The 22,594-nt window shown below is 35.0% G+C and overlaps 1 protein-coding gene across 1 annotated transcript in view; it reads right to left on the reverse strand.

Annotated features, from left to right (window-relative positions):
- Positions 1–22,594, reverse strand: part of CACNA2D1 (calcium voltage-gated channel auxiliary subunit alpha2delta 1) — a 537,607-nt gene that overhangs the window by 439,405 nt on the left and 75,608 nt on the right. The window contains exon 2 of the mRNA XM_004381473.2: positions 2,360–2,441. Coding sequence (XP_004381530.1) covers positions 2,360–2,441 — 82 coding nt within the window. The remainder of the gene's footprint in view (positions 1–2,359; positions 2,442–22,594) is intronic.

Below are 22,594 nucleotides of genomic sequence, written 5' to 3' on the forward strand. Positions count from 1 at the left end.
CTGTCTTCCATTGTTTCAAACTTGCTCCTCAGCCCTTCTATGACACTGTCCATTTCTGAAATCTTGTTGTTTATCTTTTGGATTTCTAAGTGTTGTTTCTGTATGATTTCTAGTTGTGAATTTATTTTGGCATTTTGTTCCTGTATTATTTTCCTGAATTCTTCTATTTTTTTTTTTTGGTCTGTATTTTCCATAAATTTGTCTGCCTTTTCCATGAATTTGTTTTTTTTTCCCTCATTTTTGCCTGCTTTTTGCTTCAACTCTTGGATAGCTCTGAATATTAGAGATTTGAATTGCCTATCAGGTAGTTCTAGTGCCTTTTCTTCCACTGGAAAGTTATCTGGTATTTTATTTTGGATGCCTATTGGAACCATCTTGTCCTGTTCTTTTTTTTTTTTTTTAATATGTTTTGATATTGTCTGCTGTCTTCAGGATATTAAGTAGTTATTTTCTTCATTTATTGATTGTAGATTTGTCTGTTTCGTCCTGCTTTTTTGGTTTTATTTGGTTAAGTCTGAGCAGGCAGGCTGTGCATTCTTTTTTGTTTGCTCATCTGTGGGCATGATACTTATCACCTCCTTGTCCAGTGGGCAGGGCCCGTCGCTCAGCTATGGTACAGCAGGGCAGGTCCAGCTGAAGAGGAGGGGCTCAGATGGGTTATCTGTGGCACGTACTAGGTCCAACAGGGCAGGCCGGGAATTATGCAGGGCAGGTTCCAGTAGGTCGTTACTGTGCGAGCAGCTCATTTTTTATCTCAATCCATCAATAAAGAGTGCCATATAAATTCCAACCAGAATCTGGAATTTCACATTCCCTTTTTTTTTTTAAAATTGTGGTTGAATAAAGGTTTCTCTCTTAGTCCATTTAAACAGTATTTAAATGAAAATTAAGAAAAGAGATTTTTCTGTAGCTTCGACAAATCCATCACTTTCATAGAGGCCCACTTGTTATGCTACCCACTTTAATATCCTAATATATTTTTCCAAAATTACAGATCCCAAGCATTGTCTTACAATAGGTTTCAGGTGCCTGTACACTCCCAGTTGGGTAGAATTTTGATCAGAGAGGATGAGTTCTCGGAGGAGAAAGACTATGTCTTTTTTTTTTTTGTCTGTCCTTGGCAGTCTGTGCAGTCCTGTGAACATAGTACATGCTGAATAAACACTGAATAGAATTAAATTTGATCATTGTTATTCACTGGAAACATCTTTCATTTCCACATATATTCCTTATTTCATGAAGATTTAGCTTTGTTCAACACAATTTCCACTTAAAACCTACAACTGTTTCATAAAGAGACTTTGGAACAATTTTTTTGAAGTATTTACTTAATAAGGTTTCTTTACGAATGCCTGTTCATACATAAGGTAACCATCATTCCATTTTCTCCTCAAGAAAAATATTCATATAAATATCCATATGATAAATAGTCACACGTTATACATACAGTTGCTTTCACATCATTTTACTTCACTGACCCCTCATATTGTTTTTGGAAAACAATGGCATCACTAAGACCACAATTTGAAAGGACTCCTCCAAGAACTCACATTCTCCGGTCAAAATTCTACCCCACTGTACTTTCAAATTGTTACATCGCTTTTATTGAAATGGAAGTAATGAGGAGACTCTAAAAGAAATAGAATTTCATTTGTAATGAATCTTACAGGACCTATGCATGTAAATGCCACTACCCAAAGAAAAGGATCTCTTTAAGATGCTACACAAATATTTACATATTGCTGTCTTTTTCGGAAAAAAATTCAGAGTGACTTTCGTAGCCTGTTTGAAAACTACACACACACACACACACACACACACACAAAATATCTTTTATAGTGATACTGTTTCTTGCAGCAAAATCTTTTTTACCAATCTTGATGACTCACTCTAATCTCCAGACATGACTATGAACAATTCCAACTATTTTTTAAATAAAATCTACCCACAAGGAATGAAAATGTGTTCCCACTGAAGATATTCAAAAACTTCTGTCACAGGATTTGAAGGCACCACTATATGAGAGAGTCTAAAATATATTGTGAAGAATGGAAACACTGTGGTAATAACTACATGACATCCCAATTTGAATTTGGGGGGAGGCTACCCATCACGTGGACTCACCTATGTGAGAGCTGTATGTAAACTGTAAAGTGTTCAAAGAAAGTTTATTAACTGTTAGGAATGGCATTTCTTATTCACAATAACTAGAAGTACCATGAGTCTCTCTCAGAACTGCACTTTCAGATCCACAGGAGAAATAATTTCCTATTTGTAATATACAAATACAGTTTCCTATAAAATAGACCCACATGCACATTACAAAAAAGATTAACAAATTTCTTTGATTTTTACTCACATCAACAAGCTGATTGACTCCACTTGCTGTTTTTGCCAGTGTGACAAGGTCTTCTTGCATCTTGTCCACCCATGACTTGATACTGCAGGAATCAGAAAAGAGAATGTTCTGTCAGATCTTTGACAAATAAATGCTACAGGCACTAATCAGATTTGAGATTTTGAATTCTATGCTGCAGATAACTCATTAAATTGCCTTTTAAACCTTCCCTCTCTCTCCTAGACACCACTGTGTCCACCTTCCCATATAGAAGCACTGAAGCTTTAGTGTACAACCTCCAAGGATACTGAAATTTTCCCAAATCAAAAGAGAAAAATGGCATTGATTTTGTCCTATATGAGGGTAAAAGTGTGCTTCATTTTTATTAAATTTTCAAAAAAATTATTTATTAAATACAACATTGTAAACTGCAAACTGTATTATTTAGGTTACAAGTCCTCCGAATATTACATTAATAGTGTACTAAATGTAGAATATTTGAAAAATGCAAGAAAAATGAGATTTTTTAAAAAATTACTTATAATTCCACTACCCAGGAATAACCACTCTTAACAATTTGGTGTAGTTCCTTCTGGTCTTTTAATGTTCTTTCACATGGTTGAAAGCATATAAAATTCACATATCTTTTTCTTCTTATTTCATATGGTAAATATGTTCCCATGCCAGTAGAAGTATTTTATGAATATTTATTTTTAATGTTCGCTTAATATTCCATTATTTCTAACTCCCATAATACATGTGATCATTATCCTCTTTTAGGAGATATTTAGGATGTCATCAGCTTTTAACCACTACAAATTATTCTGCAACAAATATCTTAGTGCATATAGCCTCAAAGTATTTTATTTCCTTAGCTAGACTCTTAGATTTGGAATTATTGAATCAAATCTTAAGTTTTCAAGCAATGTTTTGGAGCATTAAAATTGTGATTGAAGTATTTAAGTTCAAATCTTTTTTATGAATGTACTTTAGATGAAAGCAATGGACATCTTAAAATATGAGTTTGGATAACAGTACATTTTAGAAAAGCCTATATCAATGTACTATATCTTACTTTTTCCTGGCATTGGAGACACTACCAAATACCACATAATTTTCTCCTTTCAAATCAATACATTTTGATTTGTATTCCTCTATACATTTTATTTATTCATCCTTATGTTGTAGATCTAAAGTATGTATTGTTTACTGCCCAAGCAAATATAATGAAACATTAGTGAAAATGATAGATGATTTATATACTTTTTTTAAAATTTGAACTTCTCTGTACATATTTATGATATGAATACCTATCATATGTATCCTACTTTCTTCGGATTATTAATGCTAAATGTTTTCCCTCATTGAGTAGACCACCACCAAGAGTGCTGGCTGACAAAGTAAAATAAACCGTGGATTTAATAGGTGCTTATATCGTGGAGATTTAACTCTCAATGTCTTCCTTTCCTTAGACAGATAATTGTAACAGTATATTAAGGCCACCAAATACTTCTCAGATAATTTTAAATGTAACACAACAAAAAATTAAGTGTGAAAAATGTATAACATGGATTTAAAAGAGGTATAGGAAGACATGTAAGAGAATAATGAGCTGATAAACTAACAAGACAAAAAATTGAGTCAATAATAAAGAAAGGATGCAACGCCTGGAGAAAAACGGAAAGACTTGATTTCCAAGTGGAACAAAATAGTTAGCAAATAAAATACACAAAAATTAGAGATATTTCACACAAATGAAAACAAGGAAGAATATTTATTGAACCATATGCAAAAACGTGATAGAAAAAGGAAATGAAATTCAACAAAGAAACACAAGTAAATAAATAAGTGGGAGCAGTGTGTAGAAACTTTAGACTTAATGAAGAAAATCTAGTTGAGAAAAATCCATAGAACTATTAACTTGAAGGATGCACACAATGTTATTTTAATATTATAAAGCTGTGCTGCTTATGAGCTGGTGCATATTTTTTAAAAATTATAAATTTTAACTAATATCAGAACTGTTATTATATAAATATAATCTTGCTCCATGCTTACATTCAGAACGATAAATTACAGTAGACTATGCATGGAAGTAAAGACCACTGACACATATTCTAATTCAAATCGGACTATATCATTTTTCCAAGCACTTACTGAACAAGCTCAAGAACCCAAAGAAAACAAACCATCTCTTCTCAAACATAATTGTCAGCATTGACAAACAGTAAGAAGGTGATATGTCCTTTCAGTTGGAAAACTGAGAGACAAAGATGTGTAAAGAAATGAATTTAACCTCATGTGTGAATTCTGATTTATGCTAAACTGATCCAAAACGTGCATTCTAACTTGACACCTGATTCACTGTCACTGCCAGTGTTTATTGAGGAGAACCTAATTTCACTGAAAAGCAATTCCAGACCAGTCCAGTCTTCTCTGTCCCATTGACAAGCTGTCAAGAGCACTTTATAGAGCAAGGATTATTTTTCATAGACATGAGGTGCCATCTAGTTTTCCCAAAACACACAGCATCTCTGCCTTTCAAACACAGAGTTAGCAGGTGACAATGTCCAGGAAATAAGCAAAGATCCCATTTATCACAAAAGTTCTCTCCCCATAATCCACATCAGAAAAAAACTAACTGCTAGACCCATGCATTTTTAAATAGCACTCATTTTTTTTTAACTATTAGTAGATTTTCAAAAGGCAAACTTAATACTTTAAAGGAATTATTAAATCCCTAGACTACTTGCTTGTAATTCCAAATTTTTTAAGTGGCTATTGAATGTCACTGAGGAAGAATAAAGTTTTGCAATCCTTCTGTGCTTATACAAAAACTCATCACAGAGTCGACTAACAGTATGTTTCCAACTGTTTGATGTCTACAGACTCAGAGTAATTTGGAGCATTCAAGAGATTGTTAAAATTTGAGGCAAATATTTTATTGAATAATTTGGATAATTTCTTAAATTCTCTGCTTCATTTGTTATACAGAAATAGTCCAAATGCTAAACGCAAGCTAGTATAAAATATTCAAATTTTAACTAAGTTTGAGAGAAAAGAATTTGCCATTCAGTTAATTTTGCTCCTTTTAAGGTTGAATTTGCCTATAATGCCTTCAAAAGGGGAGTGCATATTACAAAAATAAATCTCTTCATTTTCAGAGAAAAGAAAAGATGGTAATCCATTTCATTGTTGCATGCATTTGAAAAACATCAAACTGAGAACAGCACAAATTATACTGCTTAATCTATTGTAAAGTGCAACAGTTGAGCACAAAGTGTCAAGCTCACATAGTTATCTATATAATTGTTCTAAATGCTAAGGAGAGAATTTGCCTCTTTACTGGTTGGAACAATAGAGCCAAAGTGATTGCTAAGAATTGTCATAACTATAATAGGTCCTATCCAAGACTCTCCTTCTTTCCTATATTTGATGTGTGTAACTAAAGAGAATAATGAGTATGAACCTACTGTTATTGGTAAGGAGAGAGTATTAAAACAGACATCTTTTCTTCCATAAGCTTCTCAGTTTATCATGCTAACAATTATCATAGAGGCTTGTTGTTGTTAGGTGCTATTGAGTCAATTTCCAACTCATAACAACCCCATGTGACAGAGAAGAACTGCTTGATAGGGTTTTCTAGGCTGTAATCCTTATGGGGGAGCCCTGGTGGCACAGTGGTTAGGACCTTGGCTGCTAACCAAAAGGTCAGCAGTTCTAATCCACCAGCCACTCCTTGGAAACCCTATGGGGCAATTCTACTCTGTCCTATAGGGTCACTATGAGTTGGAATTGACTCGACTCAACGGCAATTGGTTTGGTTTTGGTTTAAACTTTATGGGAGGAGATTGCCAGGTCTTTCTCCTGCAGAGCTGCTGAGTTGGTTCAAACCGTCAGCCTTTTGTTTAGCAGCCAAGTGCTTAACCCTTGCACCAACAGGGTTCCTTATCATAGAGGTTAGATTAAAAAAAAAGGAGACACACCAAAGAGAAAAGGGAAAGGAAGAAGGCTTATTATAGTCAAGGATTTAGAGGAGGAGTAGTGGAAAAATGAGAAGGAAAGTCTCTACCATTTGGAGCCCTTGTCCTAAGGCAATTCTCTGCTTAGGCCACTATTTTTAAAAAATAATCTTATTTTAACCCAGGGAGTAAGAGACATAGTTATGCCTTGTGGACCTGGGAAAAAATAAGCATATCAAACATCTAACAAATTGACCATTTCAATTATGTTGATATATAAATGGCTTATTCATAAATCTGAAGAAATAAGATCATATATTTCAAAAGTCAAGTGTTCTACTTGTTATAAATATCCTCCCAATGCCAAGCTGCTCCTATTTTTGTTATATAATAAACCACCCACAGTGTTCCAGTAGTTGAGTAAAAATAACATTAGTAAGCCAAAGCTTTAGGTAACCTAGACATGCAATTCTACTAAATACGTATACATGTGTCTTATAACATTGATAACTATATAATAAATTTGTGTGTGTGTGGTATGAGAGAGAGAGAGAAAGGAGTGCTTGGTATCTGCATTAAATCAGAGGATAGTTGGTGAGATGGGTGTTACGCCAGGGATTTTAGTTCCTGAAATTATTCTCAATTTAAACCATTTTCGGTAACACTGCTGCTCTGTTTTTAGAAAGCTGTTTCGACTTGTGAAATGTTTTAGAATTCCGTTTTTGTCTAGAGTAATTCTGTAAGAAACGCAGAAAGGAATGTGATCATGCTAATCAGAGTAGAAAGGTAAAGCACCCGAGAGATGGGAAAAATAAGGTTTTACCACTAAAATCTGATTCTTAAGCTGTTCATGTTTCACTGCCTTCATTTTCTGACAGCTTTTTGCTTGTGTGTGTGGGTGGGGGCGGTGTAGTTAATCCATTTTACACATATTACACTGAGATAGTTCACAAAGGCCAAAGATTCTTCATGAGATCTACTTTTTATACTATCTTGCATTGATTTTTGTTTTATCTAAACATTATTCTATTATTTCTTTATTTAGTTAGTATCTTCTGCCTCAGCTGCAGCAATTTGCTTTCAGCTTCCAAGGCAACAAATAAGCAATACCCTTTAGATTGATATTAATGTAGTTCCAGGGATTAGCTAGAGGAGGGGAGGGTTCGCATATGAGGGACTTGCTCCCCTGAGGTCTTTGAGAGCTTTGTTTTTCATCCTTCCACATCACAGTTGGTTACAACCTCCAGCAGCATAGTCCCTCTGTCGCCTGGTGCCAACGGAGGTGTCCCACATGGCCGCACAATCTGCTGCTGGTGTTTCTATGAACCAAATGAGCTGAATTTCTAATTGCTCATTATAAAACTTCCATTAATTTCATTGAGGATCTCCCCTTTCATTGTTTATATTTTTTCTCAGTCACTGCAGATTGTTCACAAAATTTATCTCAGCCTAATTCAAGCATGTAAACATTATTTAATGTCATGATAAAAATTTACTCATTTCCTTTGTCTCTCAATTATTAGTTGAACATTCATAATATTTCAAATACTGTAAGCTACTCAAGTGCTTATTCTATTTGGATTCTGAGGTAAACGGCCAATCTACTTCCCCATAGGGATCAGTCAAGCCAGTGTAACTGTTTCACAAACATGTCAGTTTTGTTACAGTCTTTAATCATGCTTTCTACCAGCCTGAAATTACCTCTCTAAACATCTTCAGCTCCAAAATCATCCTTCAAGTCTTTGCTTCAGGTCTTTCCTCTTATGGGCAATCTGAATTCTCAAACTCTCATAAATCTTTACTTTCTCTAAGTTACTAAGGTATGTATAGTCTGTACTACAAAACACTACCCATGTTTATATACTATCTTATCAGTCTCGTTTCTCCAACAATACTTAATTGCCTTTAGTGCATGGGCCATAAATATAGTTCTGAGAATATCTAGCACAGTTCTAAACATATAATAGATGTTCAATAAATAATAAGTAGCATCTATTGAACACCTATGTGCCAGGAGCTGTTCTAAATGTGTAATATGAATAAACTTCAGTTCTCATAAAAATCTAATAAGGTAGATAATATTAGTAGTGTCATTTTACAGATGAGGAAACTGAAGCATAGCAAGGTTAAGTCATTTGCCCAAGTTCACAGAGTTAGTAAGTGACACAGCTGAGCAGTTTGGCCTCAGAACCCAATAAAGTACACTGTCCTAATAAATGCTGATATCACAAAGGTATCAACAAATAGTTCCCAACTCTCCTCTCATCATAACTTACAAATGTCTCCTGTGTTCGATTTTATAGAATATTATAGCTCTGAGGGTTCTAAGTCTGCTTCATTGATGTAAAGAAACAAAATGACATTTACTGAAGTCTTCTTTTTACATGACAAGAGAAAAGTAAGTTATGGTTAGACGACAAGGATTTAAATAATTGAGAAAACCAGGTGTGTTCTCTTTCTTAAAATATATCTGCGGAAATGTGAACGTGAGTAATTACTGAAATTTGTCCTCAAACTCAATTTTTATTTTCCTTCAAGATTATCAATGTAAACAAACACTATTTATTTTACTCACAATCAGAAATTTTACTGCTTTCATTAACATAACATGACGCCCTCAATGTTATCTATTTAGGTACACAGCAACGGAATCACCTATTATCACAGCCTGCATACAAATTTCACATAAAGTAGCAGGTTAGATGTAGAGTCAGCCCTGATGTGTTTCTAAATGTAAAATATTCTAAAACCAACATTAAATCCTTCAAATATAAATGGAAAATATGACTTAAAGGCATTTGTTTCAGCGGGTCTCCATTGTTTTTATAGTGCAGGTTCAGACAGACCAATATATAAATGCCTGGTTGTAAAAGTCAGGCCCAGATTGCCTCATGTGGTGCTTCTTTTAAATATAGCCCACAGTGCAATTTGTCTGACAGCTGTTCCAAGACAGAGTTTATTTAACAATCAAAAGGCTGTCAAAGCAAATATATTAACCTGCAAATTAGAAAGACAGTAACTCTCTCTCTGAAAACCATCAAAGAGCAACATTACAACGTTAGTCCACCTCCAACATTTTTATTCCTTTATCCTTAAGGACAGGATTCAAGAGAAGTAGAAATAAAGCCTTCAAACATGAAACGGTAAATATCTTCCCAGCTCAGAAAATATTCTGCAGTTTCATTGTTTCAATCTTTTTGTCCCATAGACACGTGGTTCTCTTTGACCCTCATTGCCTGAGCGGCACTTGCATTGATTGCCCTTGCTTTCCCCTCTGGTGGTCTGAGCACACTGAGTAATTCAAAGAGAAAATCCCTCCCCTGACATGCTTAATATAAACAAAACTATTTATTAACAAATTGGTTCTTTCTCTATTAACCCAGTGAAATTAAAAATGAGAATTGTGTTTAAAAATGATTTGATGTTCATCAAATGGTAAAAAAAATTAAAATTTTTAGCACTATTAAATAACCCCTTTCAAAGAATATGAACCAATGATGAAAGGGTTATATAAATGCCAAAGTAATACAGGGAAAAGAAATCATTTTAAATTTCTTGATTACAATGACAAAAAAAAATTACTTGAATTGTGAAAATTTTCTAATTCTGTAATTAACAACATTTTTAAATTATTATCTTTTATGCATTATATGTGCAAAAGTAGGTCAAAGTCAAGACAATTAAATAGAAAAAAATACTATTGAGAAAACATAAGCACTTCAGTTAAATCCAGTTGAAGTGTCTGTATAATGCATTCAGTAAATTAAAACAAAATTTTGTAAGGTAAGATACAATTCATGTATATACAGTGACAAAGAAGGCATTTTTTAAATCAAAACTAAAAACATTATTTTTCTAGTTAAAATAAATCCTTAATACCAGATGATTCGCTATTACTAACAAAAATACAAAATAACATTTAAAATTACAATAATGGCTTTGGTATATTTTTATCAGAAAGTAAATGACAAGACAGTTACTGAAATTTAAATTATCTATATAAAATACAAAATAAACACTTTAAAACACAATGGTGATCCTCTCAAAGAAAGTCTCATTTGTGTTGATGTTTACACCGCCCTCATTTGAAAAATTATTCTGCAATTACCATGCAACCAAAGCCTTAGAAACTGGATCACAATTCAGTCATTTTAGACACAGTTAGGAAACATTTAACAAATCCTAGCAAAAAGAAGGATGATACCTTTAGCTTGAGGTCCCTGCTGTAAGATGGCACAGCCATGTACCTCATCATCTTTATGAAATATGAAAGAACTATGAAGCAGCCAGTAACATCAATTAAACATCAACATTCCGAATGAACTGTTGCAGGCTTCTAATTTTTTTTTTTTTTTCATTAGTAGTCATTCTGTCACTGTCCCTAGTGCTCCATTTAGAGCACATCCCAATGTGGATTTCAACAACCAGTTTTAAAATGGACCACCCTGTATTGTAATATTAAAGTCTAAAGATTTCTGAAGCTAGATCTGTGAATCATATGTGACTCAGCAGCCTCCCACGGGCCTGACAACCCATATATTCTCTCTCAAAATGTTCCTACTGTAGAAGAGAAGCTAAATGGACTCCCTTGTCGCTATTCAGAAAATACAAAAGGACCTGAGTGCATGTCATCCATTAGAATTCATGCTACCTGTGTAGAAAAAGCCCACCTCTGCATCACTACCCACAGAACTGTCTTTTCAACTATCTCTGGTGTATTTTCCTAAAGCTCTGGACCATTCTCTCAGGTCTCTTAATTACATCAGAGAAATAGTAGCCTCATAGGCATTTAGATTACCTTTGAACATCTTGTAACTGATTCTTTAACTGAGGCTATTTCTCCAATTAAATAGGTAATAAACAATATTTTCAGACCTACAAACTGCAGAAGAAAATACTTTATCTTATAGTCCAGTTCCCTATTTAATGGAGGCATGCCTTATACAATACCCGTGAAAAATTAACATGCCAATTCTCCCAAATACTTCCTATAATAGGTGTTCATTACATTACTAGCAACCTTTTAATTTGGGGGCAATATTGTTAGAAAGTTCTTCTGAGTTTAAAAGTAATTATGATACATTTATATTATGAACTGTTAAGCAACTATTTAAAACAAGACATGCTTTTTAATGCATTTCAATATTGTTTGGATTTTAAGTATTATCACTTAGTAATTTACAGGTAGTCATTGACACTTCAGAAAAAAATAAGTGTCTTCAGATATCTCAATCCTAATGGCTATCAATAGAACACATAGAATATTATATATTTTACAACTTATGCAGCTGAGACAGTCAGATGTGGCCAGTAACTCCCCTATTTTTAATTTTTTGTCCTTATTCTTGGATTTAACTAGAATGAAAGGAGTAAATAAAAATATATGTATGTAAAGGGCTAGGTGAGAATTTTTATCTTCACCCTGATATTAAAAGAAAAGCAACAATCAGCAAGTAAGGGCAAAATAGGTGATAATGATTTAAAAAATTCCATGCAAGTTTGATAGAAATATGTCCTGACTATGTGGTGGTCAGGCAGTAACATATCTACTAAGTTCTGGGATTTAGGTTTGGGGTTTAGGGGTGAACTGGGTCTGACTCTCCAGTCAGTTTCTTAAGACTATAAATCTAATGAGAATCTAATAGCCAGTATCTGAAACCAAAGTTGCAGCCAAGAACCAAACAACAGCCCACAAGAATAATTTTTCAAAGAGACAGGGCAGAAAAACGAACGCAGGGCTTGGGCATGAAAACAGCAACTAGGGGCAAGGATATAGCAAACACCAAAGATGAGGCAAACAACTTCAAGACTATGAATCAAAGGAGTAGGCCAAAGAATCTCATAAAGTGCTAGAACTTATTCATAAGGACCTATTTATAGAGTCTTTGCATTCTTGCCCACTTGTGGATACAAAGAGAGTTGCCAAAAGCCCTATTGGTTAAGACAGATGGTCATAAAGTTTTGTTTAAAAATTTTCAATCTCTGTACATAAATCCTTGCTCTGAGATCCCAAAGTACGCCATGCAAAATGCCACTAAAACAGAAAATTAATTAGGTTTTCCTATTTCTTTAAGACAAATGAAGTTGAGAAGTAAATAAATAATATACCTTCTTTTATGTTAATACCAAGACTCAGATTAGAACTTTATTCCTAACTCTCAAAATCAGCTTCTTCCTACTACCTTTTTCAGAAAGCCCATGGGAATCACTTTGGATAAATTCAAGAACAGTGTATATATTTTCCATCCAAAGAAAATGTATCTGCCAGGATCATGTTAAAACTGTTCTAATTTCTACCCCTGCTGAATCTTGTTCTTTATGTTCACTCTTCTGATTTCATAAAAGAGTAAGTCTGTGGAATAAACGGGCAGACAACAGGATAAATGGAAAAGATTCCATTGTGTCCATCACAATGTCTTTCCTCTTCATTAGAGACATCCAGAGGAGTGTACAAAGCTGGGAGGCCCAAGGGAAATAACATGTTCCTGATTAACCAACTCTTGCTGAATTTATAACACAGCCACCTGGTAGTAAACCAAACTGAAAGACAAAAAAACAGAAAGAATTGAAAGAGATTCAAGGGACTTGAAGGAAAGAAAAGAAATCAAGTAAAGGAGGGAATGAGAAAGAGGGACACATGAAAGCTGGCAGGAGTGGAGAGAAGAAAAAGAAATGAGGCTAGAAATAAAAACACATTTTTAAAACGAACGTGCAGTTTCCCGTTAAAAAAAAAAAAGGTCCACATTTACTTGTTCACCTTTGGAAAAAAAAATTAGCAAAATTTTAAACAATGTACTATTTTACATTGTTTAAATAATCATTGCAACCTTTAAGGTATGAGATTAAAAGTCCTATAGAATAAAAGGACATAGATAGCCTTTAGTCCAACTATGATAGAATGTATGGTTGTTTTCATCTATTTTACAAGAATAATAAAGGCAATTCTCCTATAAGATTGTTTTTACTTATAAGAAAGCATTTTTTGTTTATATTTAATTTAATGTTAGGGAAAGTAATGTTTATTGATCTTTATTGCTCAAAAATATATATTTTCAGTGTGGACAAAGTATTCGAATAACATTGGTTTCTGCTGTGTAGATCAATGACAGATCAATAAACTAACGGCAATTTGTTTACAGCAGTCATTAGACTGGTTCTTGGCAGAGCAAAAGAGTTCACATTTGTGCATCTCTATATTTAGCTAAACTTATATTTGAATATTTCCACGAAAGATACAATTTTAATAATTTTATTTCTTTAAATACTGTAGTGCTGTGGCATATGCTACTTCTAAACCTAGGCAGTCGTCTTTCACATGCTCCTGAAGAGTTCTGTTTGGCTAATAAGGAGAAGTTTAGGTAAGGTAACATTGCTTGATTCGCATGACCATATCAGTTATTTTCTTTTAAACATAATGAATGAAAGACAAGAGAACTGGTTAGTCATGCTGCTATGAGGAGGAGAACCTGGTTGCTCACTATGATCCTGACATGGAGTTTCTTTACTTCCTAAACATTCTAGCCAGTGGACTCTTGTCCTAAATGACCTGTAACTCTTGCACCAACCTGGCTTCTAGACCACCCATTGATACAGAACAAATACATAGGCCCATGCATTCATGAGCTTTTTGGGGAAGGAGAGGAGGAGCAAAGAAGTAACCACTCTACCATTATGAAATAGAATGTACCTAATAGTGCCTGTTGTTTCCTCTTCTCACCATGATTTCCCTCCTTGCCTTCTCATTTCTTCTCCTTCCTTTAAGCCTCAAGTTAAATGTCACCACCTTAGAATGGCATTCCTGACAACACTAGCTAAAGTGATCACTTTGCACTGCCTTTTATCCTCCACGATAGATTCTAATTGTTTCTTCAAAACACTCACACACCATCCAATTATTGTATTTGTCTATTTACTTGTATTTGGTCTGTTTTCCTCCAATAGAATGTAAACCCTACAAGTGGTCTTTTTATCCTGAAATCAAAAGCACTTAACTTTTCACTGGGATAAAATATAGGAATCCCCCAACTTTCGAAAATTCACTTTCCGCCACTTCACTTTTACGAAAGACCTACACTAGTACCTGTTTTTGCTAACCCAAAGAAATCCAAAGAGGATTTTCACTTTTACAAAAAAAGGTGAAAAGCAGAAATAGCGTTCAGCATTTTTTTTGTAGTAAACCATTAAAGAGTCAGCACGCATCCCGAGCAGCAAGAGTGGCATCACCAAGCTCCGTCCCCGAGCATTACACTCAGCATCTCAGCAACAAGCCCCCATAGACTGGAACTGTGCCTGTGAACATCTGTGCTTTATTCGACTTATTCTGTGCATTCATTAGCAAGATGTGTCCTAAAGTATCAGAAAAGCCTAAGAGAGCTCACAAGGGTGTTACACTTAGCATAAAACTGGACATTTCACTACACCATACATAATTTCTACTTATTATTTATCATATCATTCCTGCTTCTATTATACGTTAGTGCTATTTTAGGTTTTATATGTTATTTGGTATGATTTGGTAGGTTATTTTTTTGGGTCTGCAAACACTAAAAAATTTTTCCCATATAAAATAATGGTAATTGTTTCTTCACTTTATACCATTATGGCTTATGAAAGATTTCATAGAAACGCTCTAAATTATAGCAGGGGAAACCTGTTGTAGCCCAATATAATATTAATTAAATAAATAAATGAATAACTCTTTGGATGATACAGAGAAAGAAATCAAATTGGGATGTTAATATTAATGCACAAGGTAAGATAAAGGAGAATTCAACTGGAAGACTCTTAAATCCAATAACATCTTTTTTTTTTTTTTTTTTAATTAATGGAATGGAAGGGAATGGGTAAATATAATCTTGGGAGACATGGAGCCCATAAAGTTTCTGTTAAAGTCATGTGCAAAAAGATCAATATTTTAAAATGTTTGGGTATTCACACATAAAGTGTCCCTAAACTTATTTCATATCATTATGGGATGAGCAAAATAAAAGGATCATTGTTTCCTTATAGCAGAAATTAGAAAATCCATCAGGGATGAAGCCATTGCATCAGCAACTTCAATGCAGTCAGAGAGTTATGATTTTCTGGGTGCTGGCCAGTAGCCCACTTTCAGGAGGTGCTACACCTCACTGTCAATTAGCACAGTTGCCTCCAGCTTTGACTTCCAGAGTCTACTGTAATTATGGGTATGTGACCAGTCACAGAAACTTCAACCTAAGAGTATATACAAGTATTTACCTATGAAGTTGAAGCATGGTACGAATGTTTAGATTCTTCAAAGAAAAGCAGCTAAACAAATTGTATGGAAATTCACAGAGGGTACTATATATCTAATACTATATGGCTTGGCCAGTTGCTAAAATTACTTCTGAAAGCTCATTAAGTTCTGTGAAGCAGGAAAGTAGTGATGCCATAGCTGATTTCTCATCCAAAATCATAAGCAGAATCTGAAAGTAAAGTGAAAATTCTTGTGCATTTTTAGAGTTTAAACAAGTTAACATACTATTTTATTTTACTTTAAATTTTCAGAAAGTATTAATTCTAAGAAATCTATCACTTTACATATTTTACACATTTTACACATTTTAACCAAATCTCAAGTTCCCAGATAGTTGTTAAGGGACTGGCATTCTCTCTATTATTGACAAAGAAAGAAAAGACTTTAAAGCCCTATCATTTTACTCCCTGTTCAGAAATTAACAGATACATCAAAGTTATATTTGAAATCTTCTGTGAAGAGCCTCCATAAACTGTCATCTCCTCTATTTCCAATCGTATCTTCAATCAATATTTTCTCTTCTTTTGCAATGCATAGCAATGAGCTTTATGTTGTTCTCACCAGAATAACATGACTATATCTTAAGGTCATTTTCTATAAAAATTCAGAAATTGGAAATATTTTGAGTATAGGATGTTACTAACAATGTCACACACTCCCCTTTTTCCTAATTTACAGACTCTTCACATTCTATTACCTCAGGTTAGAACAATGGCTGGAACATACTGAAAACACAATTAATGATCAATATTGTATTATTTTAAACCTGAAATGTAATTTAGTAAACTAAGAGATCAAAGGTGAAAAATCATCTGATCATTTCAATAAATATACCCCCAAAAGCTTTCCTAACATTCAGTTTTCACTCATGCCAAAAATAATTCGTATGTTAGAAAGAGAAAGACGTTTCCTCAACTTAATAAATATTATCTACTAGATGTATGGGGACAAAAAAAAAAAAAAAAACACTTAATGGTGAAATACTTAAAACATTCCACTTCAAGTCAGGTACAAGAGGAGGAATGTCCACTCTCACTGGTAAAAAACTGCTACAAAATAACTCATACTCAATGTATTAGGACAAGAAAAGAAACAGAAGGCATAAACATTGGGAAAAAAAAGAAAAAAGCTTTTATTATTTGCAGACAACACAACTGTCTACTCAAAAAGCCAATAAACTGAAGGATTACTAAATTAATATATTGTTTTTTTAACAAAAACACTATGAAGAAATGTGAACAACTCAATACAGTAATATTAAAACCATTAGAAATTACCAGGAAAAAATAAAATTATTGAAAAGAAACTCAGCCTCATCAAAAGCCAATTAAAAATTAAAATAAAACAATATTTTATTACACATCAGATCAATAAAAATTTTTGTTATTTTTGTTATGTGCCATCGAGTCGGTTCCAACTCATACCAACCTTATGTACAACAGAACGAAACGCTGCCTGGTCCTGTGTTTTAGCCCATTGTTACAGGCACTGTGTGAATCCACCTCATTGAGCGTCTTCCTCTTTTTCTCTGACTCTCTACTCTACCAAGCATGATATCACCACACACTGGTCCTCCTGATAACATGTCCAAACTACATGAGATGAATTCTCTCCATTTCCTCTTCTAAGGACCATTCTGGTTGTACTTTATTCCTAGACAAATTTGTTTGTTCTTCTGGCAGTACATGGTATGTTCAATATTCTTCAGCAACATCAAAACTGTAAGGCATCAATTCTTCCTCAGTTTTCCTTGCTCACTGTGCAGTGTTCGCATGCATATGGGGAGACTGAAAATACCACGGCTTGGCTCAGGTGCACCTTAGTCCTCAAAGTAAATTCTTGGCTTTTGAACACTTTAAAAAGATCATTTGCAGCAGATTTGCAAAATTGAGTACGTCATTTGATTTCTTGACATCTGCTTACGTGGACACTGATTGTGGATCCAGGTAAAATGAAATCCTTGACAACTTCAATCTTTTCTCCATTTATCATGATGCTGCTTTATTGGTCCAGTTGTGAGGATTCTTGTTTTCTTTGCGTTGAGGTGTAATCCATACTGAAGGCTGTCTTTGCTCTTCATCAGTAAGTACTTCAAATCCTCTTCGCATTCAGCAACAAGGTTCTGTCAGCTGCAGATCAGAGGTTGTTAAAAAGTCTCCCTCCAATCCTGATGCCATGTTCTTCATATAGTCCACTTTCTCGGGTTATTTGTTCAGCACACAGGCTGAATAAGAATGGTGAAAGTATACTCCCCTGATGCAAACCTTTCCTGATTTTAAACCACACAGTACCCCTTGTTCTGTTCGGACAACTGCCTCTTGGTCTATGTACAGGTTCCTAATGAGCACAACTGAGTATTCTGGAATTCTCATTCTTAGCAATGTTATCCATAATTTGTTATGACCCATACAGTCGAATGCTTTATATAGTCAATAAAACACAGGTAAACATCATTCAGGTATTCTCTGCTTTCAGACAAGATCCAAGTGATATCAGCATGATATCCCTCCTTCTACGTTCTCTTCCGAATCCCTTGAATTTCTGACAGTTCTCTCTCACACTGCAGCAACTGTTTTTTAATTATCTTCCACAAAATTTTACTAGCGTGTGCTATTAATAATATCATTTGATAATTCCTGCATTCTGTTGCATCCCTTTCTTTGCAATGGGCACAAATATAGATCTCTTCCAGTTAGTTGGCCAAGTAGCTGTCTTCTAAATTTCATGGCATAGACAAGTGAATGCTTCCAGCATTGCATACGTTTGTTTAAACATCTCAATTCGTATTCCGTCAATTCCTGGAGCCTTGTTTTTCACCAATGCCTTCAGTGCAGCTTGGACTTGTTCCTTCAATACCATCAATTTCTGATCATATGCTACCTCCTGAAATGGTTGAAAGTTGACCAAATTTTTTTGGTACAGTGACTCTGTATTCCTTCCATTTTCTTTTGATGCTTCCTGCATCGTTCAATATTTTACTCATGTTGTTTTTGTTGTTAAGGGCTGTCAAGTCAGTTCCGACTCATAGTGACCCTATGTACAACAGAATAAAACACTGCCTGGTCCCGTGCCATCCTCACAATCACTATTACGCTTGATTCAACTGTCGCAGGCACTCTGTCAATCCATCTCCTTGAGGGTCTTCCTCTTTTTCACTAACCCTCTTCTTTACCAAGCATGACGTCTATCTCCATGGACTGATCATATCTGATAACATGTCCAAAGTACGTGAAATGTAGTCTCACCAACCTTGCTTCTAAGGAGCATTCGGGCTATACTTCTTCCAAGACATATTTGTTCATTCTTTTGGCAGTCCATAGTACGTTCAATATTCTTTGTGAATACCATAATTGAAAGACATCAATTCTTCTTTGGCCTTCCTTATTCATTGTCCATATTTCACATGCATATGAGGTGACTGAAAACACCATGGCTTGGGTCATGCGCACATTAGTCTTCAAGGTGACATCTTTGCTTTTTAACACTTTAAAGAGATCTTTTGCAGCAGATTTGCCCAATGCAATGTGTTGTTTGATTTCTTGACGACTATTTCCATGGGTGTTGACTGTGGATCCAAGCAAAATTAAATCCTTGACAGCTTCAACATTTTATCCGTTTAACATGATGTTGCTTATTGATCCAGTTGTGAAGATTTTTGTTTTCTTTATGCTAAGGTGTAATCCATAATGAAAGCTGTAGTCTTTGATCTTCTTCAGTAAGTGCTTCAAGTCATCTTCACTTTCAGCAAGCAACATTGTGTCATCTGCATAACTCAGGTTGTTAATGAGTCTTTCTCCAATCCTCGTGCCCCTTTCTTCTTCAAATCGTCCAGCTTCTCAGATTATTTGCTCCACATCCAGATTGAATAAGTAAGGTGAAAAGATACAATTCTGACATACACTTTTCCTGACTTTAAACCACGCAGTATCCCTTTGTTCTGTTGGAACAATTGCCTCTTTGTCTATGTACAGGTTCCTCATGAGCACAATTAAATGTTCTGGAATTCCCATTCTTTGCAATGTTACCCATAATTTGTTATGATCCACACAGTCAAATGCCTTTGCATACTCAATAAAACACAGGTAAACATCTTTCTGGTATTCTCTGCTTCCAGCCAGGATCCATCTGACATCAGTAATGATATCCCTCATTCCACGTTCTCTTCTGAATCCAGCATGAATTTTTGGCCGCTTTTGAATGACCTTTAGCAAAATTTTACTTGCATTGTGATATTAATGATATTGTTTGATAATTTCTGCATTCTGTTGGATCACCTTTGGAATAGGCATAAATATTAGTTTTCTCCAGTCAGTTGGCCAGATACCTCTCTTCCAAATTTCTTGGCATGGACAAGTGAGTGCTTCCACGGCTGCATCCACTTGTTCAAACATCTCAATTGGTATTCCATCAATTCCTGGAGCCTTGTTTTTCACCAACGCCTTCAGCGTAGCTTAGACCTCTTCCTTCAGTATCATCAGTTCCTGATCATATGGTACCTCCTGAAATGGTTGAACATCGACCAGTTCTTTTTGGGACAGTGACTGTGTATTCCTTCCATCTTATCTTGATGCTGTCCACATCATTTAATATTTTCCCCGTAGAATCCTTCAATACTGCAACTCGAGGCTGGAATTTTTTCTTCATTTCTTTCAGCTTGAGAAGTGCTGAGCGTGTTCTTCCCTTTTGGTTTTCTAACTCCAGGTCTTTGCACATTTCATTATAATACTTTAGTTTGTCCTCTCGAGCTGCCCTTTGAAATCTGTGGTTCAGCTTTTTTACTTCATTCATTCCTTCAGTTCACTTTAGCTACTCGAAGTTCAAGAGCAAGTTTCAGAGTCTTTTCTGACATCCATTTTGGCCTTTTCTTTCTTTCCTGTCTTTTTAATGACCTTTTGCGTTCTTCATGTATGATGTCCTTGATGTCATTCCACAACTTGTGTGGTATTCAGTCATTACTGTGTTCAATGCATCAAATCTACTCCTGAGATGGTCTCTAAATTCAGTGAGGATATACTCAAGGTTGTACTTTGGCTCTCCTGGACTTGTTTTAATTTTCTCAGCTTCAACTTGAACATGCAAATAAGTAATTTATGGTCTGTTTTGCAGTCGGCTCTTGGCCTTCTTCTGACTGATTATATTGAGATTTTCCATTGTTTCTATCCACAGGTGTAGCTGATTTGATTCTTGTATATTCCATCTGGCCAAGTCCATGTATATAGTCACTGTTTATTTTGTTTAAAAAAGGTATCTCCAATGAATAGGTCTTTTGTTTTGCAAAATACTACCACGCAATCTCTGGTGTCATTTCTACCTCCAAGGTCATATTTTTGATCTACCTCACCTTCTTTGTTTCCAACTTTCGCATTCCAATCACCAGTAACTATCAGTGCATCCTTGATTGCATGTTTGATCAGTTTCAGACTGCAGAAGTTGGTAAAAATCTTCAATTTCTTCATCTTTGGCATTAGTGGTTGGTGCGTAAATTTAAATAACGGTCATATTAAGTGGTCTTCCTTGTAGGCCTATGGATATAATCCTATCACCGACAGCACTGTAGATCTTAAAATGTTCTTTTTAACAAGAATGTGACACTGTTCCTCTTCAATTTGTCATTCCCAGCTTACAAGACCATATGATTGTCTCATTCAAAATGGCCAAGACTAGTCCATTTCAGCTCACTAATGCCTAGGATATCAATCTTTATGCATTCCATTTCATTTTGACAACTTCCAGTTTTCCTGGATTCATTCTTGGTACATTCCATGATCTGATTATTAATAGATGTTTGCAGCTATTTCTTTTGATTTTAAGTCATGCCACATAGGCAGATGAAGATCCGGAAAGCTTGACTCCATCCACATCATTAAGGTCAACTATACCTTGAGGAGGCAGCTCTTCCCCGGTGTATTTTGAGTGCCTTCGATCCTGAGGATCTCATCTTCCAGCACTATACCAGACAGTATCCCACTGCCATTCATAAGGTTTTCACAGGCCAATTTTTTAGAAATAGATTGCCAGGGTCTTCTTCCTAGTCTGTCTTAGTCTGGAAGCTCCACTGAAATCTGTCCACCATGAGTCATCCTGCTGTTATTTGAAATACCAGTAGCATAGCTTCCAGCATTGCAACAACGCACAAGCCACCATAGTACAACAGACTGACAAATACTGGATTAAACCTGTGAAAGCCGGAACCTGTGTAAGGCGTTAAACTGTCCGAGAAGGAAAACTTAAATATTTTCTACGAAAACAAATGATAGGAGAGTGGTAAGACTACACTCTGTCAAAAGCGGAAAACTTGTGAGACCCAGAAAAACAAGACAGTCCCATCAAGTTCCAGCTCTTATCAGTTTCACTGTATATATATATATATACACACACACACGTATATGTATACACACACACACACACACACACATATGCATACACATGCATTCTTTGAAAGTAAATCAGAAAATATTTTTGAAAACTAAATATACTCATGCAGTCTACTATGCTGGGAACGACAAACTGAAGAGGAATGGTGTCACATTCATTGTGAAAAAGAACATATCAAGATCTATCCTGAAGTAAAATGCTCTCAGTGATAGGATAATATTCATATGCCTACAAGGAAGATCAGTTAATAGGACTATTATTAGACAATGGACAAGCTCAATATCATTAGTCAGAACATGGCTATGGGCCAACTGCGTAATAGCCTGTCAATTGCTCATATGCAAATTCAAGTTGAAGCTGAAGAAAATCAAAACAAGTCCACAAGAGCCAAAGCATGAACCCCATATATCCCACCTGAATTTAGAGACTATCTCAAGAGTAGATTTGATGCACTGAACACACTAATGACTGAAGACCAAACAAGCTGTGGAATGACATCAAGGACATCATACATCAAGACAGCAAAAGGTCAATAAAAAGACAAGAAAGAAAGAAAAGACCAAAATGGATGTCATTAGAGACTCTGAAACTTGCTCTTGAACTCTGAGTAGCTAAAGTGAACTGAAGGAATGAATGAAGTAA

The sequence above is a fragment of the Trichechus manatus genome, unplaced genomic scaffold, assembly GCF_000243295.1.
Source record: "Trichechus manatus latirostris isolate Lorelei unplaced genomic scaffold, TriManLat1.0 scaffold00085, whole genome shotgun sequence".
Taxonomy (NCBI): Eukaryota; Metazoa; Chordata; class Mammalia; order Sirenia; family Trichechidae; genus Trichechus; species Trichechus manatus.